The sequence below is a fragment of the Rissa tridactyla genome, chromosome 12 (assembly GCF_028500815.1).
Source record: "Rissa tridactyla isolate bRisTri1 chromosome 12, bRisTri1.patW.cur.20221130, whole genome shotgun sequence".
Lineage (NCBI taxonomy): Eukaryota > Metazoa > Chordata > Aves > Charadriiformes > Laridae > Rissa > Rissa tridactyla.
In genome coordinates, this window is record NC_071477.1 from 6,884,291 (window position 1) to 6,903,872 (window position 19,582).

Genomic DNA, 19,582 nt, shown 5'->3' on the forward strand with positions numbered 1-19,582 from the left:
ATTAGAATGTAGTCCATTCTGGTCTCCACGCAATGTGCATTATCCAGTTCAAAGTTAAATTAAAAATCCCAACCTGTGTGAATGTTGCAATCACATTATGAAATCTGTAAATCTATTTTTAATGTCTTAATGCTGCTCTAGTTGAACAAGGCAAATAGACTGCTGCATTGCATTTGCTTTACACTTTTTTAGATTCTCATGCACTAGTTAAATATTCACCCTGCAGTGTTTGCATTTCCAGTACTGCAAGACCCTAAAATAGAAGACAAGTTTTTCTTTCCCTCTTTTGTTTTTAAAATTCCAACTACGGGCAACTTGACTTGGAGATCTCTCCAACTCAGATGTGGAGTACTAAATATTGCAGAGAGAGCTGCTGAAAACGTTTCAATGTAATACTGATGCCAGAAAATAGGATTTAAATCGCAAACACGCAGCTATTTGCAGTGTTTTTAGGGGGTGACGGAACCAAATATTTTATTTAATTTCAACTTCAAGATGCACTCAATGTTCATTCTGTGAGCAGCTGGTTTTTAAGAGAGAAAATACGTGAACAAAGGTGGAACAACTCAGGCAATGGGCCCAGCTCAACTATCCCAAATCGATATTTTATAGCACTTTACTTCGGGGAGTAGTTGGTGCTCTTCATTCTGATCTGCAATGGAAACAAGCTCTGAAGCGCTGGAATTTTCTGTGCAACAAACCCTCTATTTTCTGACCAAGTCTCTTTGAAAAATCAGTGTATTAAACAGTCAAATAAATCCTGCTGTTTTCACTTGAGAGCCATCCTATTAAGAGACGGGAACTGTTTCTCCACTCTCTTCTCCCTCTAGAGACGTTTCCCCTCTTTTTGCAGTCCATCTCTTTATTACATTAGTATTTATCCACTCATAATTACGATGCATTCCCTGAGCTTACAAACTACATACACATGAAAACACCCGGGGAAGAAGGGAAGGACAATAGAGACAGCAGATTTACCCTGTGCTGACAGATTCTTCAGGGCAGTCACTATGGCAAACTCCCGCGCTACCCAGCGCAGGCACCGCAGCCCTTTCTGCACTCCGGGCCCCCGTGCGACGCTGCAACATCAGCTGCTTGTCCTCACACGGAATTAGGGGGAATTAGCGCACGTTTCTGTGGGTGACAGGAGGGAAAGCTTTAGCAATGCTGTTGTTACCTGCAGCCGCTTACTAAGCTTGAAAACCGGAGGTGACTTACAGCCCAAGTTAGGGAGTTTCAGAAACTTTGGGCAGCAGCGAAAGCGAACGGGAAGGTCGAGGAGGGGCGAAGCCGGGCTTCGGCTTTGCGGGGGTGTCGGCGGCGGGGCCGGGCTGGCTCTGTGCCCAGCCTCCCTCCCCCCGCAGCCCAGCCAGCGCCGGATCCGACCCCGGCCTGGCTCTGGGCTGGGCTTCTGGTGCCACCGCATGGATAACGCCACCAAGTGCAGCCCGTGCGTGGGCGCCGCGGGGTTTTGGCGCAAAGCCAAAAAGAGTGCGTGTGGGGGTGTGTGTGTGTGGGGGGTGTGTGTTAAGGAATAGATTCCGTTTAATGACCCGACCTGCTGGGGTTTCAGCTCAGCAATCGTTCTTCAGTTGGAGGGAGAGGCGTTTTACAGCCCCAGCTCTCCCACCCGGGGATGCTGCGGATGCCCCCGCCCGCTGCTCTGCAGAGCGCATTCGCCCGCAGCACACCCTCAGATACATTTACAGGTACTTGTCCTCAGGTAGCCGGGGTATCTGTGACTAAATCTTCACCCATTCACTCAAATTCCGGCTCTTTCCTGCGGTTTTGAGGCACAGGAGCGCTGGGCTGGTTCTGCCTGTGGCCCCTGCCCTGCGCGGCCGGCGGCAGCCGCTGCAGCCAGTCCGACGGGTACGTTTGAGAGTGTTTAATGATTCCTTAAAGAATGGAAACATGCAAACCAAATGAGCTATGAGTAGCTTAAATCTCAATGGGGAAGTAAATGGCTGCAGTTTAAGAGATCCAACCAGCCCAGCATGCCCGCTGCTGACCACAATTCAAATGCAAGCAGATTCTGTTTCACTGAATTAAACAAGAGTGCTTGTTCAAATATTAGGAAAGCCAAGAAAAAACGTTCTTGGAGAAACAAACCCTGCTGTGCTGGATCAGCTCCATGGACTAACTAATCCCGGATTGTGTCCTGGGAGTCACCAGCACCAAATACCTCTGAGAAAGGTGCAAGATACAGACACCTCATCTCGTCCCCAAACTGTAGGGATGTTAATAGTTAAGGGAAACGCTTACAATAAATATATAAGAATTAGGTAATCTTAAGTGGACACCATGAAAAATTAGAGCTCAACTTCCCAAGCTTGAACAGATAAAGCAGCTTTAACGACTGGGTTTTCATCTTTGTTAGTGTAATCTATTGGTCTCAATCAGATCCCAGCTGGGACGAGGAGAGCCACCTTCAAGGGACAGTTACGGGCTTACTACAAATACGCGTTATTGCAGCAGGAATGCCACGTTCTCACAAGTAACGTGTAACACGAGGCCTGGCTGGCAGCTGCTGCTCAGGGCTCCAGCAGCCGGGCCGGAGCTGGGACACGGCACGGCCAGCACTGGCCGGGGAAGGGGTGTCACTGGGGGGGTGAGAGGAGCATGTGCAGGTACTGCCTCGGCCTCAGCCAGCGCTAATCATCATTGCCATTCATAAGCATAAAAGAGTCAAGTATTCCCCCCCCATTGCCATTTAAAAAGTATCTGACCTAATTATTACTATCCCTGTTGTGTAAATTCAGCACTTTGTCAGTCTGAATAAATGTACATTAGCCTTAACATGAGTTAAACAAGTTTAAACAATGAAGGAAGCTTTGTAAAGCTCCCTTGCTTTTTAACTTATTTGACACCACACTAAAGAGCCCATTTAGACTAAAGAGTTCAGCACATTTTGGGACCCATTAAATACCCAGGTTGAGACTAGATATTCCCTTTTTATTTTTTTAATTTGTCCTACCCAGTTGCTAAAGTCAGCATAATTGAGCAATAAGCTGCTTTGCATTTCTTTAGCTTTGTAGGCGAGTTGAAGAAAGCTACGCCCATCCCGCCCAGCGCAGCCCTCTCCATGCTCCTACGGCAAACCCCACTTATCACTGCAAAGTGGATATTAAGTGATTCCTCAGAATTACTTTTAATTATAAAAGTGGAAACTCATGGCATAAAAATGTGACATTCCTGACCGTTAGGAAAACGGACACTGTCAAATTCTTTCTATTTTAGGGTAACAACATATTTCTTTCCGGAGTCCAGTCAGCCTTTGACAGTCCACGGAAGAGCATTCCTTGTCTTCCGTTTACAAATTACACTGCACCCTGGTACGGACATCTTCTGTCCCCCAAATGTAATAATTAAGCCTTAAGACATCCTCATACAGTGGGGAAATAATTTACATGGGAGAGAAGGGCATGAAAGACTGGAGACCCATCCAAGACCACGGAAGGAAGAGGGAAACACCTTCTTATCAGTAACATGGAAAGGAAAGAGACTGAACATCTTGATGTTCTCCCCTGTGGGTACAACTCTGCTCTTTAAAAACTGCCACACAGGGAGCAAAATAAGAACTCTGTGCAGTGACAAGCTACGGGCCGATCCCGACTCAAACTGCCATCAAATTCAGGACGTGGCCTGGAAGATGGAGGAAAGTTCAGCTGGGCGAGGAGCCTCTCTGGCTGCGTAACCAACGCAAATCAGCCCCAAAGCGCTGCAAAACCAGAGCATCCATCACCCTGATATTCCCTGTTCCTGCTCTCCTGATCATCATCAAGCAAAGCACTGTCTTATTCCTGTAAGCAGCAGAAATGAGAGAGGCAAATGAGAAGGAACAAGGGAAAAACTGGGTGAAAAGAGAAGCGGTTTGGTCTGACAGATGAATGCGTCTACAAGGGAAAGGGGTTGTTTTTCACCAACCCCAACCCTTAACTTTTGAGAAAACCTCTTAGAGATGTCAGAAATACTACAGAAAGGTTGGGTTCTGCTGGATATGTTACAAAGAGCTGGTAGGGCAACATTTTAAAAAGAGGATTTAATTTTACTCAATGTCACAGCGAAACTGGTTCTTCCCCCAAAAGATCTGTAGTCAATTTGCAAATTGAATTCTGTCACTGACCTGTTAGAGATATTTTAATCCACATGAAGTTAAATGCTTGACAAAACCACAGCTATGAAATTGTTAGCAGTACCTCCACAGTAACTGGGCAGTCGGATGGATATTTAGATTAAAACCCTGGCTTACAGGCAGAATTCCCATCAATTGCAGATGGATTAGGATTCCATCCCTCTTGCTCATTTTAAAGGTTGGTAAAGTTTAAGACACAGAAAAAACCCAACTCAATTATAATTTCTAGCTGTCAGGAAGGAATTATATCAGTTCCATCTTACAGAAGGAAATCTGCGCTGTCTAGCAGTAATCAGTTCCATATTTGTGAAGCCTTCCAACAAAACACTTTTTGTCTATGATTTGTATTCATCTTAGGACATACTGATTTCAGACCCTCTGTGGATTGTAACGTATAAACAGCCCCTTTATTTTTAAATGCAACTAAGAAACTATTTGGCAGGGTCACCACAGTTCTGAATCTTGAGCAAAATATACCAACTGCAACTGGCGTCTAGGCTGCAAAGCAAGCAGGACGGGACACTTAAAGACAATTGTGTTCGTTCAGTTTCGCTAAGAATAGGACATGAATAAGAAATATTTTAATCTAACAAGCATCGTGTTTTGAAGAGAACTTTAAGCTTTCTTTGGTCAATTTGGCAGGCATGTCATGAACTCATGGCATGGAAGTCGGAGACCGAAGCAGAGAAGTTCCGAGATTCCAATAAAATCTCCCAACCATCTTAGCAAACCGCATGCATTTTCCCACTGTACGCCTCTCAAACTTTATTCCCATTAGAGAGAAAATAGTTCTACAATTACTTCTAAAAAAATAGTCAAGTGAAATAAAATTTAACATACTGTTACAGAATGAACTCTGCCCCTTGAAGCTTACTATTCACTAATGACAGAGTTTTATCAGCAGGATGTCACTAAATTCTGGTCTTTCCAGAACAGATACTACACACTCCTCCTCTTCAACTCTGCCTTCCCATGGCTGTCAGGGGTGCTGCTTCTTTTCTGAAGGATTTTAGTCTAATTTTCTAGAGATTCAAGGTTGCTACACCCTCACTTGTATCAGCAATGCTATAAATCATTGCTTAATTACAATTAAGACTCATGGAGATATAAAAGCCTTGAAGACGTGCTGTTCTTAGAGGTCTTGCAGAAAAAGATGGCTGGGGAGACAAGACCTCCAACAGCAATGTGCAAAAACCAGAGGTATTGGAGGTTAGGGAATAAAGGAGGAAAGTCACCTTTTTCTCAGCCTGCGGGAGCCAGGAAAGAGGAATCCACCCCAAACCCACCTTTGTCAGCTCCAGGATGTCAGGCCTGAAAGGTTCCAGGTGTGCAAGGTTCACTGTCCTCCATGAAGACAAGAAGCCCCAGTGTCAGCACCTTTGGTCCTCGTCGCAGATCAGCACGTAGCACAGGCGAGCCCAAGACGGTCCGTCAGCTGCAGCAGGGCGTTAACAGCCGCTCCACACGCTGTTACGGACCATCAGGGACAAGGGGAAAAGGTAGTTTACAGGATACCCTGTGAAACAGCACGAAATATCACATCCCATTTGGTATGAGTAGGGAATTAAGCTGCAGCACTGAACACCGATACCAGGCTGATCTCTGCTGAGTCTGAATGTGTGAACACCCTCGGGTTTTCAGTTTTAGAGGTACCAATATTGAAAGGACTGAACACTCTACAGAGACAGGCAGTTCACAGGACAGTAATTGAGGATATATAGCTTTACAGCCAGAGAATCACAGAATAGTTTGGGTTGGAAGGGACCTTTAAAGGTCATTTAGTCCAACACCCTTGCCATAAGCAGGGACATCTTCAACCAGACCAGGCTGCTCAGAGCCCCGTCCGACCCGACCTTGAAGGTTTTCAGGGATGGGGCATCTACCACCTCTTTGGGCAACCTGGGCCAGTGTTTCATCACCCTCATCGTGAAAAATTTCTTCCTTCTATCTAGTCTAAATCTTCCCTCTTTTAGTTTAAAGTGATTACCCCTTGTCCTGTCGCAACAGGCCCTGCTAAAGAGTTTGTCCCCATCTTTCCTGTAGGCTCCCATTAAGTACTGAAAGGCCGCTATAAGGTCTCAACCGGAGCCTTCTCGTCTCCAGGCTGAAGACCCCCAACTCTCTCAGCCTGTGCTCACAGCAGAGGGGCTCCCGCCCTCGGAGCATCTCTGTGGCCTCCTCTGGACCCACTCCAACAGGTCCATGTCCTGATGTTGGTGCCCCCCCAGCTGGAGGCAGCATTGCAGCGGGGTCTCCCCAGAGTGGAGCAGAGGGGCTGAATCCCCTCCCTTGCCCTGCTGGCCACGCAACCCAGGCTATGGTTGGCTTTCTGGGATATGAGCACACATTGTCAGCTCTTGTCCAGCTTTTCATCCACCAGCACTCCCAAGTCCTTCTCCCTTTTCACTAGTGCATATCTGAGCCAGGTTTCACAACCAGAATTTGATTACTGGGCTATATGAAGGAAGTTGTTGAATTTCAGTCCAGTTCCCAGTGGGCAGGTTCCACATCACAAAAAAATCCCCCTATTATACAACTAACACTAATTGGATCCTTTTTAAGCTCTTCAGAAGAGAGGCCAAGGCTTGAACATCATGGAAACAGAACTAACTGTTCTGTGAACTCCCCAGAACAGAGACACATGGATGAAATGCTGTGGGAGACTTATGTGGCATCTCAAAAAATATAGGTTTCAGATTCTAAGACTTCTGCAGTCTTCAACTTTCACCAACATTCAAATTCACCTACATTAAAAGAAAATTAAATTGCCCTCCCCCACAAAAAGCAAACCACAACAAAGCAAACATCCTCCAGCAAACTATTCGCTTGAATCTATTAAAACTTGCCAAGTCAACGTTCCAGTCTCAACTGCCTAACCCGGCCTGCCAACAACAGAAGTGTCAGTTTTTTGCTCCTCTATTTTACATTAACAAAAGTCAATTGTGGCGATGAATTGCATCACATGCCAACAATATATCACATTCCTTCACAGCTGTTTTTTGTAAAGGGAAGGAAAAGACCTCATCAGTCACTGACAACACTTCTATAAACCATAAACATCCTAAGAACTCCATCCACAAAGTCAGGATGGTAAACTACTAAACACAATCCTAACTAAGTGGCATAGCACAAACCATCGATTCCAGATAATAAACCCAAGCGTATATGAAGAATCCATACATTAACCAAATCACCGCAGTCATGATCTTATTTTGATAGATGAGCAGGTCAGACGTAAAAAAAGAAGTCACTATTATGCCCCAATGAGGGGGAAAGCCTGTTACCAAGTCAGCAGGCTGGACTTTGCCTAATGTATTATCAAGAAAAAGGAAGCAAAACTGCTTATTATGTTGTCATGTATTCTTTAGCAAAGTAATAGCTAAATCAAAAGTATTAGAGTGAATTCCCCTTAGGATTTATTTAAATAAAAGAAAAATGCATTCCTATAAAATACTAATAGGGCTTTAACCTGTCTTGTCAAAACAGAATTAGACTGCAAATAAAGGGCCTACTACAGTATATCTTTTAGTGCAGTAACTCAATTATCTGTAACGAACAAATAATAAAGCATAATAATGAAGAGGAAAAGACTACAGAATGGGGAGAACAAAGCTGATCACTAGACATGCACGCAAAGTGTGGCTGAGTGCTTCCTGGAAGTTCAAGCAAACCTCAAACTGTTTGATGTGATGTATATATGCATTCACATCTTTGGAAAACAAAAGTGCTTACCACCATATAAATTCCACAACAAGCCAATTTTTAATTATACCTATCAAAATAATAATAAAATCCTAGCAGTTTCATTCAACATGCTTGAATCATGGAGACCACCTACGCAAATATAAACACAGCATCTGAATCGCCAATTAACTATTGCCAATTATAAGCAGGGACACTTTTAAAAATAAATTATGAGGATAATTAATCATTTTCACACACAAAGGTAACATCATGCAGTGGTTTTAAAAGCCTCCGACTTTCTGCTTAGTTTGTGCCAAGATTATAAAAGCATATTTTAATTTTAAAAGGAAGAGATGAAGGTGAAAAGCTTCCATCCCTCCCTCTGGTCATTTAATGTAGATATTATTGGATTCAAATATTCAGCCACTAAATCATTGCTATGGAACATTAACATTTAAAAAGGATGCCTGTGCTTGGAAAAAAGCTAAGAACAAAAGGTCCAAAGGAAAGCCCGTAAAAAGTTATTCTGTTCTAACGCTGACGAAATAAGCACTTGTATACCTGTTCAACAGAACACAAAGTGTTATGGCCAGATGACAACAGAAAGTTTTATTTAAATCAACGTAACAGGGATAAAAAGCATAAATATAAAAGCAAAACTGAGTGATGTCCTATGCTTAGCATCTTTCTGTAACAAGCAATTAACAGTCAAATAGTTGGTTGCGGTTAAGAATTTTATGTCAGAAAATAAAACAATGCGTACTGCAGATGTTGTGAAAGCAGCACATTTGAGTTGCCTGCAAGTGAAAGAGAAAGGTTCTCAGAAGCCAGCTCCAGCCTTGAGAAGGGTTCCCTCCATCAGCCACCAACAGGTTGGACCTGCAGGACACCGGTGACCAACTGTTTCTCCTTAAAAAGCCAGTTAAGATCTGCCTGCTCCTATTTGGTCACCACACATTTTTCTCTGACCCTGTGCAAAGGCTCCTATTTTCATGTAAGTTGCTGAATTCAAAATGGCAAATTGCTCCGGAGATGTACACAGAACCTTACTGTTTCAGCAGAAAAGCAAAGACACTCATACTTTTGTTCCACTGGATTCTGATCCTGTGACAAAAGAAAGCAAGCTCAGACCTGATACTTGTAACTTGAAAACGCCCACCCCCAAAGAAGACCCCCAAAGCCTTTGTGGGAAAACAACAGCCTTACTATTACAGGCTCATCTTTATAGATAATGATTTACAAGTGAATCCCCTGTTATTAAAAACAGGCGACAACAATATCTACAATAAGAATGTTGTACAAACATTTTCAAGATTATGCTTTCATATATTCCACCCAAAAGCACCTACAGAACCTAGTTCTACTGAGGGCCCGGTCAGCCAGTACAAAAGAAAAGCATTATTGCTCTTTTTACTGACAGAAAGTTTCATAAAGTTTCAACTTCTGTACTAATACATTGAAAACGATAATTACAGTTGCGGCAAATACCAATAGAAGAGAACAGGAGGCAGATCCTGCTACTGAGGACACTGGCTAGTGTGACTGACAGCATCCAACTGGGAGAAGAAAAGAAAAATTTCTGTGCAAATAATCTATCATTTTAGAATGCAGTCTGCTGATACAACAGGGATTCTGGTGATCTATTTCTTATCTAACAGAAGTTGCATGTCACAAGTTTATAAACAACTTACAAACTGAATAATTCCAGATAACATCAGATTACAACAAAAGTCCTGTATCAGAGTTGTACAGAAAAAGCCTTAGGGAAGGAAAGCAGTAATGAATGTTACAATCAGGCTCATCATTGTTTCAGAAATAGTATGCTGTGTGAGTAATCCAATTGGAACACTCTTCCTTTGAACGTTTTGCTGAGCTGTGTGATGTAAAAATAGATTTGTATGCCTCAGATTTCTCCTCGCTGTCTGCAATGGATCTCTTCGTAGTAGTAGAAGCAGCTTTATTGACTTTTCCTGGCACAGATGAATTTCCATTATCTGTTAGAGAAAAAGGAATAGAATGAAGCATGCATAACAGCTCACAATTGAGAAAAGTATTTAAATAAAGACAGAAAAAAATATTTAAAAAATAAAGTGTACAGAGATGAAATATACACATTTTTTCAGGGCTATCACAAATATATCCCATAATCGTACTCAACAGCAAACATGCTCCTAACAGCAAACACATTCGTAGCTTTTAGAACTTATGCTCAAAATGCATTTAGAAATCTTGAAGAGAGAGGAATTCTTTCCTACTTGTGTAACCCCCTTGCACTGTAATTCAGTATTGACAACATTTAGTCCCCTAAGTGAAAAATGGCTCTGAACTCCAGTCTTAAGAAAGAAACATGAAAGTATTCCACCACCCTGAAGTATTGTTTAGAAATTAGCTATCAAATGACAAAAGCTAAACTTGTGACATACTGTCCCCAGGGAATCTATCTCCTCCCTTTATTCTTTGCAAAGTCATTTATGACCAATAACAATGGTCTGCATCATTTTATATTTGGGATAGGAAAATGCCCATCCCTGTTTCCAATACCATCTCTCTCAGTGTATTACACCTACTGCTACAACCTGCCCCCCCCTACTTTTCTTAACAACGATTTAATCTTTTCCAAAGTTGAAGGATAGTATTTTAAAAAGCACGTGCGAAGTCTCTTGTGCAAAGACATGAATACATAGAAGCCTACAGAAACTCTATATATTTAGTTTAACTTAGGCACAACAGCATGTAAATAGCTAGTAGGGAGCCTGTCTGAAAATGCATTTAACTGATTGTATGTGCAACCCTAAATCATCATAGATCAGGCTCTTTTTATATTCGGAGAATGCTGCTTTTAATGCCACCAGTAGTTGTCTGGAAAGAATTACCAAACGCTGGATTTGAAAGAATGAATATGTACGCCGCAAGTCCAGAAACCTTAGGGTGCCATGTTCACAAATTAATTCTTATGCTACTGGCATTCCTCAGCCCATGGATTTTCCTTTATTTTCCCTCTCTCCTCTTAATCTCTTGCTGGCCAATGTAACTGCTGCCAGAAACATAAACCAATGACCTGACATTTCAAAAGGCATATTTTTTTCTTTTACACTCTTGGAAAAGAAACATACATCAAACATTATTAGAATTACAAGGTTCTTGAACATCCAAGAACCATTACAATCATCTGGAATGAAATATTTTTAAAAGTCTATGCTTTATAAAAAACAGACAGTAGGGGGCAGGTAAGGCATTTCTGATGGAAATTCTCCCAGCTCTTAACATAATTTATCTACAGCTCCTCACTTAACTATTCTCAGATTCTTCAGACAAATTATATTGACTTTTTCTGTGGCTGTAACGTAGATGATCGAATACTTCACACAGAAACCTCTAACTGACTTTAAAAATGTACCCCTTCTGATAGTTCTGAATGAAAACATCAGTATGAATTGGAGACATTAAATAACATAATACATATATTCGATAAAGAGAGGGCACCATCCTTTGGACTAAAGGACTGCCAAGTTCACTCTTCGCTGCATGATGACTGTAGGTACCTCAGTACATCCTGAAGTTACATCCCGCTGCTCCCAGTGACACACAGCAAATTAGCAGCTAAAATGGAGGACTAAAAGTCAAGTCAGCAGCTTGGGACATTTTAATACTCCTCATTGAAACAAGCTGCCATAACAGATTTTTTGACCATGACCACTCACACTTCAGGAAAATAACTAATTCTCCTCACACTGCCTCCTAGCCAATGAAACTGATATACCAAACCCTTGGCTATATCACTGTGTGAATAAGAATCTCTAATCTCATTCATTCAAGTTGGTTCCCCCCAACTTAAAGCACAGCAATGTTGGAGTGACATAAACAAGCAGATCTGGCTTGTTCCGCAGTGGGGGAAAAAAAAAAATGCAATGTGGTGAAAAGTGTTTATTATTTTTATTAGTTATCTGCATCACTACAGCACTTGCCAGTCACAAGCGTGAGCACAGACTCTGTTGTTTTAGGTATTTTGTGAAAGTATACCAAAAATCCGGTCCCTACGCTGGACTATTTAACTCCAAGTATAGGAAGATGGACAGTAGATGGGACAAAGGCAAACTGGGCAAAATAAGGAAAAATGGGTCCACAAAAGCCCTTGCACACTTTCTGCAGAGTCAGTTTTGTAGATTTTGCATATTGCAAAACAAAGCTCTGTATTAAGAAGAAGTTACATTGACTACAGTTTCTATTGAATAAGGAGCTTTGTGCACGTTCATGAGGCAGCTTCCTACTCCAGCTTGGGAAGGCAGACTTTTAGGATAGACTTTTGAAAGAGGATGTTCTTTGAAACAGTGAGCCACGACATTATACCTCCCTCGAAGACTGTCAGCTCCCGTTTTTATCTTTCTTTTTTATTACTGAGAAAGATAAAAAAAAGGAAGTGAGAGGGTAGCTTCTGAAAATTGTGATACAAAACAGCCAGAGAAGGATCTCCCCTACAACACTTTTCAAAGCAGAACTATTTGTTCACGGTTTTCACATTTAGATTAAAGAATAAACACCAACCTGAACTTTTGGTGAAGATAATCTGCCTCTTTTCTCCAGAACTGGAACTGACAGAATCCTTTCCATTCTTAGCCTTTGATGGACCTGGAGACTCTATGAAAGAAAAGAAATGAAATCATGGATCTGCTTCGTGACTCAGAAGGCTACACATAATTAGTAGCTGTGACATTACCTTCAGCGGTATCTTGCTGAGAAGCTGATTCTGCTGATTTACATTTCTTTGATTTCTGAAACAACACAAGCAGAAATCTGGTAAAGAGACCAGGACTGAAAGGATATACACGTCCCAACTTGTATTTGAGAGACGCACAGTTTCATTTGGTACATTTTTAGGTCTTACACAGTGGAACTCTTCCTTTCACAATATTGCTCCACACTTTTGGTATTATTTCTATATGGAAAAATAACAACCTTGGCAACCTTGAAGACACCTTAAAGCAAATCGGGCAGGCTGAAACTAATCTGTTTGTATTCCGTATTTCGGTTTGTATACTTTGCAGGGGGTGTGTGTGTGTGTTATCATCATTAAGGTAATCTGATACTCTGAACCCACCTGGCAGGACAGTAAATTGCACGACATTAAACAGGACACAGTTAACTGTCATCAATAAAGATGTCTTTCAATAAAAATTTCTGAATAATCCTGCATCTCATACCCACTTAATTTTATTTAGTTAATTAAAAATCCCTCCTGGGTAACTTTCAATAATTGGGCCCTTTGTTGCAGGATTGTTTGGGAATAAAAGATGCAAATAGTTAATCTAAATTTTTTAAAAGCATCTGTGGACCACGTTTTCCAAGTTAATTTATTTTTGTCCAGATTAAAAAAAACACAAAAAAACCAAACAACAACAACAAGAATTCCATTACTGGCTTTGATTATATAAATGCCATGCTGGAAGGAAAAAAAAAAAGCCATTGGCATTATTAACACAAAAGATGACTCTGTATACATTCAGAATGGTGTATGGATTTCAAGAAAGCTACACAAACTCAAAGAAAATAAATATATTTAAATGCGTTACAAAAATTAGGAGAACCCATGCTGTCAAGCGCATGATTAATGCTTGAGGAAAAAAATGCCATAGCACATGTGGTTGCAAAGCTCAGCCAGAAGGTGGTGGCAAAGGGTTACTGTTCTGAGAGACTCGGCTCTCTGGTGTCCTTCAGCGTACCTAGAAAACCTCTTTTCAGGGTGCTTCCACCTTTGTTATTATGGGTGGATTTATAAAAAACAGTTACCTCCCAATATCTGGCATCTGAATTACGAGATGTTTTTAAATATATGTATGCATATATATGATACACAATGAATATATATTATACATATTTCATCATGGGCACACATAACATAGTTGAGCTGGAATAATTTTTTATAGTAGTGCTCACTGTGTCTTCCTTATGCTTTGTGCTTCCTGCTCCAAACACAGCAGGTCCACTTAGACTGCTCCCCTAGCTGGAAGAAGGAACTGAGGAAGAAGTCTTAAACAGCAGTGCCAATGGACCCCAAACTAGGAACTGCCTTCTGATAGCGGGGATTGGAGCTCACGGATCTCAGATTAGAGCGAATGGTGCCAGCGACAGTGGAGAGTACTAGTTCCAGCTGCAAAAAGATCAGGTGGTGCGGCAAGGCAAGGCAGTGTTGCAAAACACCATCAGAACTCAAGGGTGAAATACAAGAGGCTACTGAGAGATTTACAAATACTGTACCTGCCTGTAATATAAGCCTCCACTAAACAAACAAAAAATATTTGCATATTCACCTAAGGCATATAGAGCCCAAAGACCAAAGCCTGACTTCCTTCTGTCAGCCACCACGAGTGACTGTGCTGACACCATAAGAGACAGAAGTGCTCAGCACACTTAGGTACTTCTTTATGGCGCAGAAGTTGGGGACAGCACCAGCTTTAGACTATTCCAAATTATTTGAACCAAAGCTATAGATGCTTTGTTAGGGCCACCTTCTTACTGAAAATTGCGTGCAAACGACCACTATTTTTATGGCTGATTACTCATCTACTGAGATCTGCGACATTCCATCATCAAATTATCTTTAAAATTCTTTCAAACATTTAATTACAAAGTACAAAAAAAAAAAAAAAAGACCCCAACATCTAAAGAGACAGCATAAGATTTACAGTATTGCTCTTACACCAGAAACTACGGGACACTAAGTGCAGAGGCTATCAACAGAGAGGAAACAGAACAGTAGCATGTTTGTGGGTAACCATCCTTTTCTTTTATTGCCCAGGCCCAATGATGCTGTATTGGTGCAGATGAATGAAGACCCTATGGTCTTTATTCAGAGAAGGAATCAGATGCTCGCTGGTAAGTAAACAAGTATTTGTTTCAAAAGAATCTAGGAAAACATTTGTATGCCACCTAATCCTACAGCCAGACAGAAATCAAGTGCAGTAACAGGGGTGAGATGATCAATTGCCATCTAAAGTCTCAGTTGCTGAAAGTGTCAGACAACGATGATTCATGCTCTTGAGATTCAACTAAATCTGTCTGCGCTCTGGACTGAGTCAACATTAAAAGTTTTTGCTTGCTTTGTCATCCTCCAGAATAGCAACGCCACTTCAGAAAAAAATATCAATGCTGAAAAAAGTTCCAAGTGCAGCACTGTCATTTGACAGTACAGTACCACAGAACAACTACTACTGCACAGAGTACTAGTATACAGTAGAGTACACAGTAGAGCTGCAATGACTTTATTTCCATGGCATTTTGCCTGGTCAGATTAAAAAAAAAAAAGAAAAAAAAAAAAGGCAAAGATCTCAACAGTATGGTAGGAATTAGCATCACCAGGACTATAAGACTCAGGACTAACTGTAAAACACGACAAAATTTCCAAACAGTGATCTTACAGAATCAGACCAGGAATCTACATATCCCAATATTGTGTTTTTGACAGCGGCCAGTAGAGGATACTTAGATATAAAATGAACTAATAACCTGCCATTAGGAACTACCATAAGAAATACAGGGAAGATTTTGCTTATTACTAGAATTAACTAAAACCAGCTCTTTGTTTCAAGAAAAACCTAAAGTATAGCTGGCACACTGCTCATTTTCCATACAGCATTGAATTCTGTGATTTTCTGAGCACTTTGTACTCCCTGTGAGTCAAGAGTAAGTTTCAGTACTTACTAACTTCATTATGTTATTAGCAAAATATGCACACAATCTGATTACTTTTAAAAGTAGCACTGAAGTACACAACACAGCTTACTGTAAATTATCCAGTCTGCATAAAGATTAGCAGACAAAGCTATGTGATCTAAGAGCTGATTGCATTACAGACAAGAATTCTTTCAGTTTTGTTTTAAACTATATATAAAATGATTACCTTTTCTAATTTACTTTTAAGTCTTCTATCCTCCATTCTTTTCTTCAATACTTCCACATCTTCTTTATTACCATTAAGGACAATCACATCTTCCTCTTGAAAGGGAACACCACACTTTAAAGGGGAAAAAAAAAAGAGAAGACAAAACTAGTATTTTTTTCAAGATCTTTATGCTGTTGAACCTTTGTTAGAATTAATACTGCGTTTAAGCTCTCCAAGGAGCTCTCCAATCCCTGCCCTTGCCTCTGTGTATTTTCCAGTAGTTCTTTCTCGTTTAATACAGTCTAATACTTCTCACCTAAAATGGCAAAGGGAAAATCTCAGCTGTTATTATCACTGAGCAAAACAATACTGATTGCCAGCATCCCTCTTCACAAACAGGAGAATAAATACTCACCTAACTAGTGAATTGTGAACTTTTGATAATCACATTTAAAAGCAGCTCGCATATAAATCTACACAGCAAATTACAATTTCAGAAATACGCAAATGTTTTGTTCTTCAAAGCCCTGTTCCATGTAACAGGGCTATGGAAATTGCACATTTCCATATATAAGTCCCTTATAAACCACAGTCCACTATTTTTTCCTTTAAAGAAAAGGTCCCATTGTGTATTTTCTGTTCATGGTTTCCTTGTTTTACTAGCATAAACGTACAGTGACTAGATTAAACAAAGTACTCCTAACTAGAAGCTACTCAATTTCCTGATCCCCCATAGCTAAAAATCGAAACACTAGGTACTTCCTGATCTTTTTAATTATCAATGCATTTGATTAAAATCTAAGCATTATGCCACTCTGCTCTAGAATTTGTCTTTCAACTCAGTAATACAAGAAACAACAACTGATAGGAGCAGTTCCTTTACACTAGGAACACCACTAACGGTGTTATTCCTCTACATGCAGAGCAGATGGCACCTGGCAATTTTTCTCCCCAACAGACAGTAAAACTTGCTTTCTTTGTTTTTTTTTTTTTTTTGGTTTTATTTTAAAATTATTATTATTAAAATTACTATGGGGATTGAAAGGGGTCATAAAAGCAGCGTCATTCATTAACCCACCCTTGCCTTCTCATTGTCCTTCATCTGATTTATTACACACTATGAAGTTTCAAAATACATTTATAAATTAATCTGGATAATGCATGTAAGGTGCTTCGTGTAATTCCACATTTGTTTTTTGGTTGAAGACACAGATGTTTCACCGCACACGTCTTCAATAATCTGTGAAGCCAGCACATTGACTATGATGTTTTCTTTTATAAGATCTCAATTTCCTTTTTTTTTTTGTTATTTTGTTAAATCCAGCAGCTTTCTGTTAATCTGCAAGATTAGTTTATAATCCTGCCTTTGTCATTACTCTTCTGTTTTCTAAACAATGGTTTAGAAAGGTTACTCATGCATTTGCAGTAGGAACTAAACAAATGAAAGGACGTATGGACAGTACTTTGACTAGTGTCTGCCCAAGTGATGAACACAGCTTAAAAAATGAATGTGAACACAAGTGGTCAGAGATGTTATGAAGGCGAAGCAAGGGTTAGCGAGATGCACAGCACCTAACTCAGGCAGAATAGTAAGTCACACACAAGAAATGGGTGAGTAGCCCAAATTTTTCCATTGCTACTCAATGAGCTAGTGTTAGAAATACCAGCTTGGTATGATCTCAGACACTTGTGAGTGAGAAGTCTAGAAAATGAAGACAATCAGTCTTCGTACTGAGGCAGGAGCAACTGGCAGCTGTCTTGATTCTAAAGCAGCCCTACACCTTCATTTCTAGTGGGGTGTCTTCCGAATACAGCATGAAAGACTGGCACCCTCCTACAGGCTAGTAATTTAAAAAGTGATTTCTGCAATAATTTTTTAAAAACCTATTCTGTTAAGTATACAAAAATAAGAGGAAATTTTCTCCAAGTACAAGTTTATGTCAAAGGACTTCCATTTCAGTAAATGTTGCTTTTTGAAAAAACAAGCAAATCCAGGTTCCCATCTGGAAAACACAGGCAGAACTGTTCTAAAACGAAAGTATTTACAAGAAACAGGGAAATAAAGACAGTGTCATCTTTCCGTTCACTGAAACGGATAGTTTTTTGCCATTACAACAGCCAGATTGTATTACAGAGACCAAAACCTTCTAAACATACTTTAAGTACAAGTAACAGGCATAGAACAAACTGCACCTTCCCAGGTTTCGCTACCTCCAGTAGGTACGATTTGTTGTTGCGTCATATACGTGCATCAACCATTTTTTAGTTGTCGGTACTGTTGGATGCAAAGCTTTAATTTTGATTTTTAAAAAAGCTCAGTATCCTTTCACGCAAAAAAGGAAAGATTTTTATCTCAATGTTTTGAAATGTTGAGATTAAGAGCAGAAAATAAATTCAGTTTTGCAAATTCAGAAAGATTGTTCCTTCAGATTAAGGCCTTCTGGGGCAGGTGTTTGTTTTATGATATCACAGGGTCTCCCTTGCTGTACCTTGTTTGTAGTTCCTTAATGCTTTTGCAGCACCTTGAATAGAAGACATTCCTAAATGAGACTGAACTTGAAAACTATCCTGAAATGGACGAAAGCATTAGAACGGCAGTTTGCAGATCTGAATGCAAGATTCAATCTGTAATTGAAGAAGAGTGGGATATTAACTGAAGGAGATGCTGGACAAGCAGCTTGATTTTCTTCTGAAAGCCCTTTCAGGGTCCAATTATAAAATTATGTTTGAAATTGTTTATATCTAAATGGCTTAATATGCTTGCATCAAGGAATTATTTAAAGGGTGTGCATCTAAGTCTGATACTCATAAATTACCTATTATGATACCCACCCTACCTACCCCATGTGTATATACATCCATACACACACACACAGAGAAATCAACTTTACAAAAAACCAAACCCCAAACCAACCCCAAGACTTAAAACAACAAGAACAAAGGTATAATGAGTTGTAAAAGACCTACTAGTTTAGGCATAAATATAATATTTTAAACTTAAACTCATAAAAGAAATAGCAAAATTACTTTTTCAAATAATAAAGAACTTTTAAATTTCATGTCATTTTCATACGGTAGGATGGTTTCTCATCTTTCTTAAGAGAATAAAATACAAGAGATTTTCTTTAGTAACAATGAAATCTTAGTTTAAGATGATTTCCTGAATTCTAAAGTTCACAGTTTCTTCTTAAGTTTCAGCTACATAAGACAATGGTTGTACCTTTTCGGCTGTAAACTACTTAAGACAGCGATTTTTTTTTTTTTTTTTTTTTTTTTTACAGCTTCTAAGATGCAGTTCCGTCCATGACTACTCTAGCCTTAATATAAGACAAATAAACAACAGGCAAATATGTTTTAATATCTAAATGTTTACATCAATGCTACAGTTTAATGTCTTCTGCGAAACCTGAAAACTCCCAAATTACAGGCAGCAAGTTAACTCCTGCAGTCCTCCTAAATATGAACATTACTAGGAAATGCATAAAGACATGAGTACTTTTCCAAAATAATTCCCACCGGATTACAGAAGATGTATGAGTACAACCTGACTGTCCCTCTTCAAACTGGGTAGTATTTAGAAAGAGGACTGAACACACATCCTATTCCACCAAGGATCATACATACCACCATTCATTTACCTGTCACACAAGCTCATGTATTAAAGATTATTGTCTCTTGTAACAGTTAACTAAAATGTATTTTAAGAGAGGTACTCTTCCAGAGATTTATTCATTAGAAAATCAGTAGTGTAAGATTTGATTAATGCAATTTTTGACATTGCCACCTGTGAAAAATAGTGAAGGTATTGTTGGCTTTCGCCATAATAACAAGGCTATAAGTCTTTGACTTATAAAGATAACAACTAACAGCAACTATGAAGAAAAACA

The 19,582-nt window shown here is 40.0% G+C and overlaps 1 protein-coding gene across 1 annotated transcript in view; it reads right to left on the bottom strand.

Moving 5' to 3' along the window:
* Positions 1–8,402: 8,402 nt before the first annotated feature.
* RTF2 (replication termination factor 2) overlaps positions 8,403–19,582 on the bottom strand; it is a 29,101-nt gene continuing 17,921 nt past the window's right edge. Inside the window, exons 6-9 of the mRNA XM_054218056.1 lie at positions 15,714–15,827; positions 12,534–12,588; positions 12,362–12,454; positions 8,403–9,813 (exon numbers count right to left, since the gene is read on the bottom strand). Coding sequence (XP_054074031.1) covers positions 9,629–9,813; positions 12,362–12,454; positions 12,534–12,588; positions 15,714–15,827 — 447 coding nt within the window. The 3' untranslated portion in view covers positions 8,403–9,628. The remainder of the gene's footprint in view (positions 9,814–12,361; positions 12,455–12,533; positions 12,589–15,713; positions 15,828–19,582) is intronic.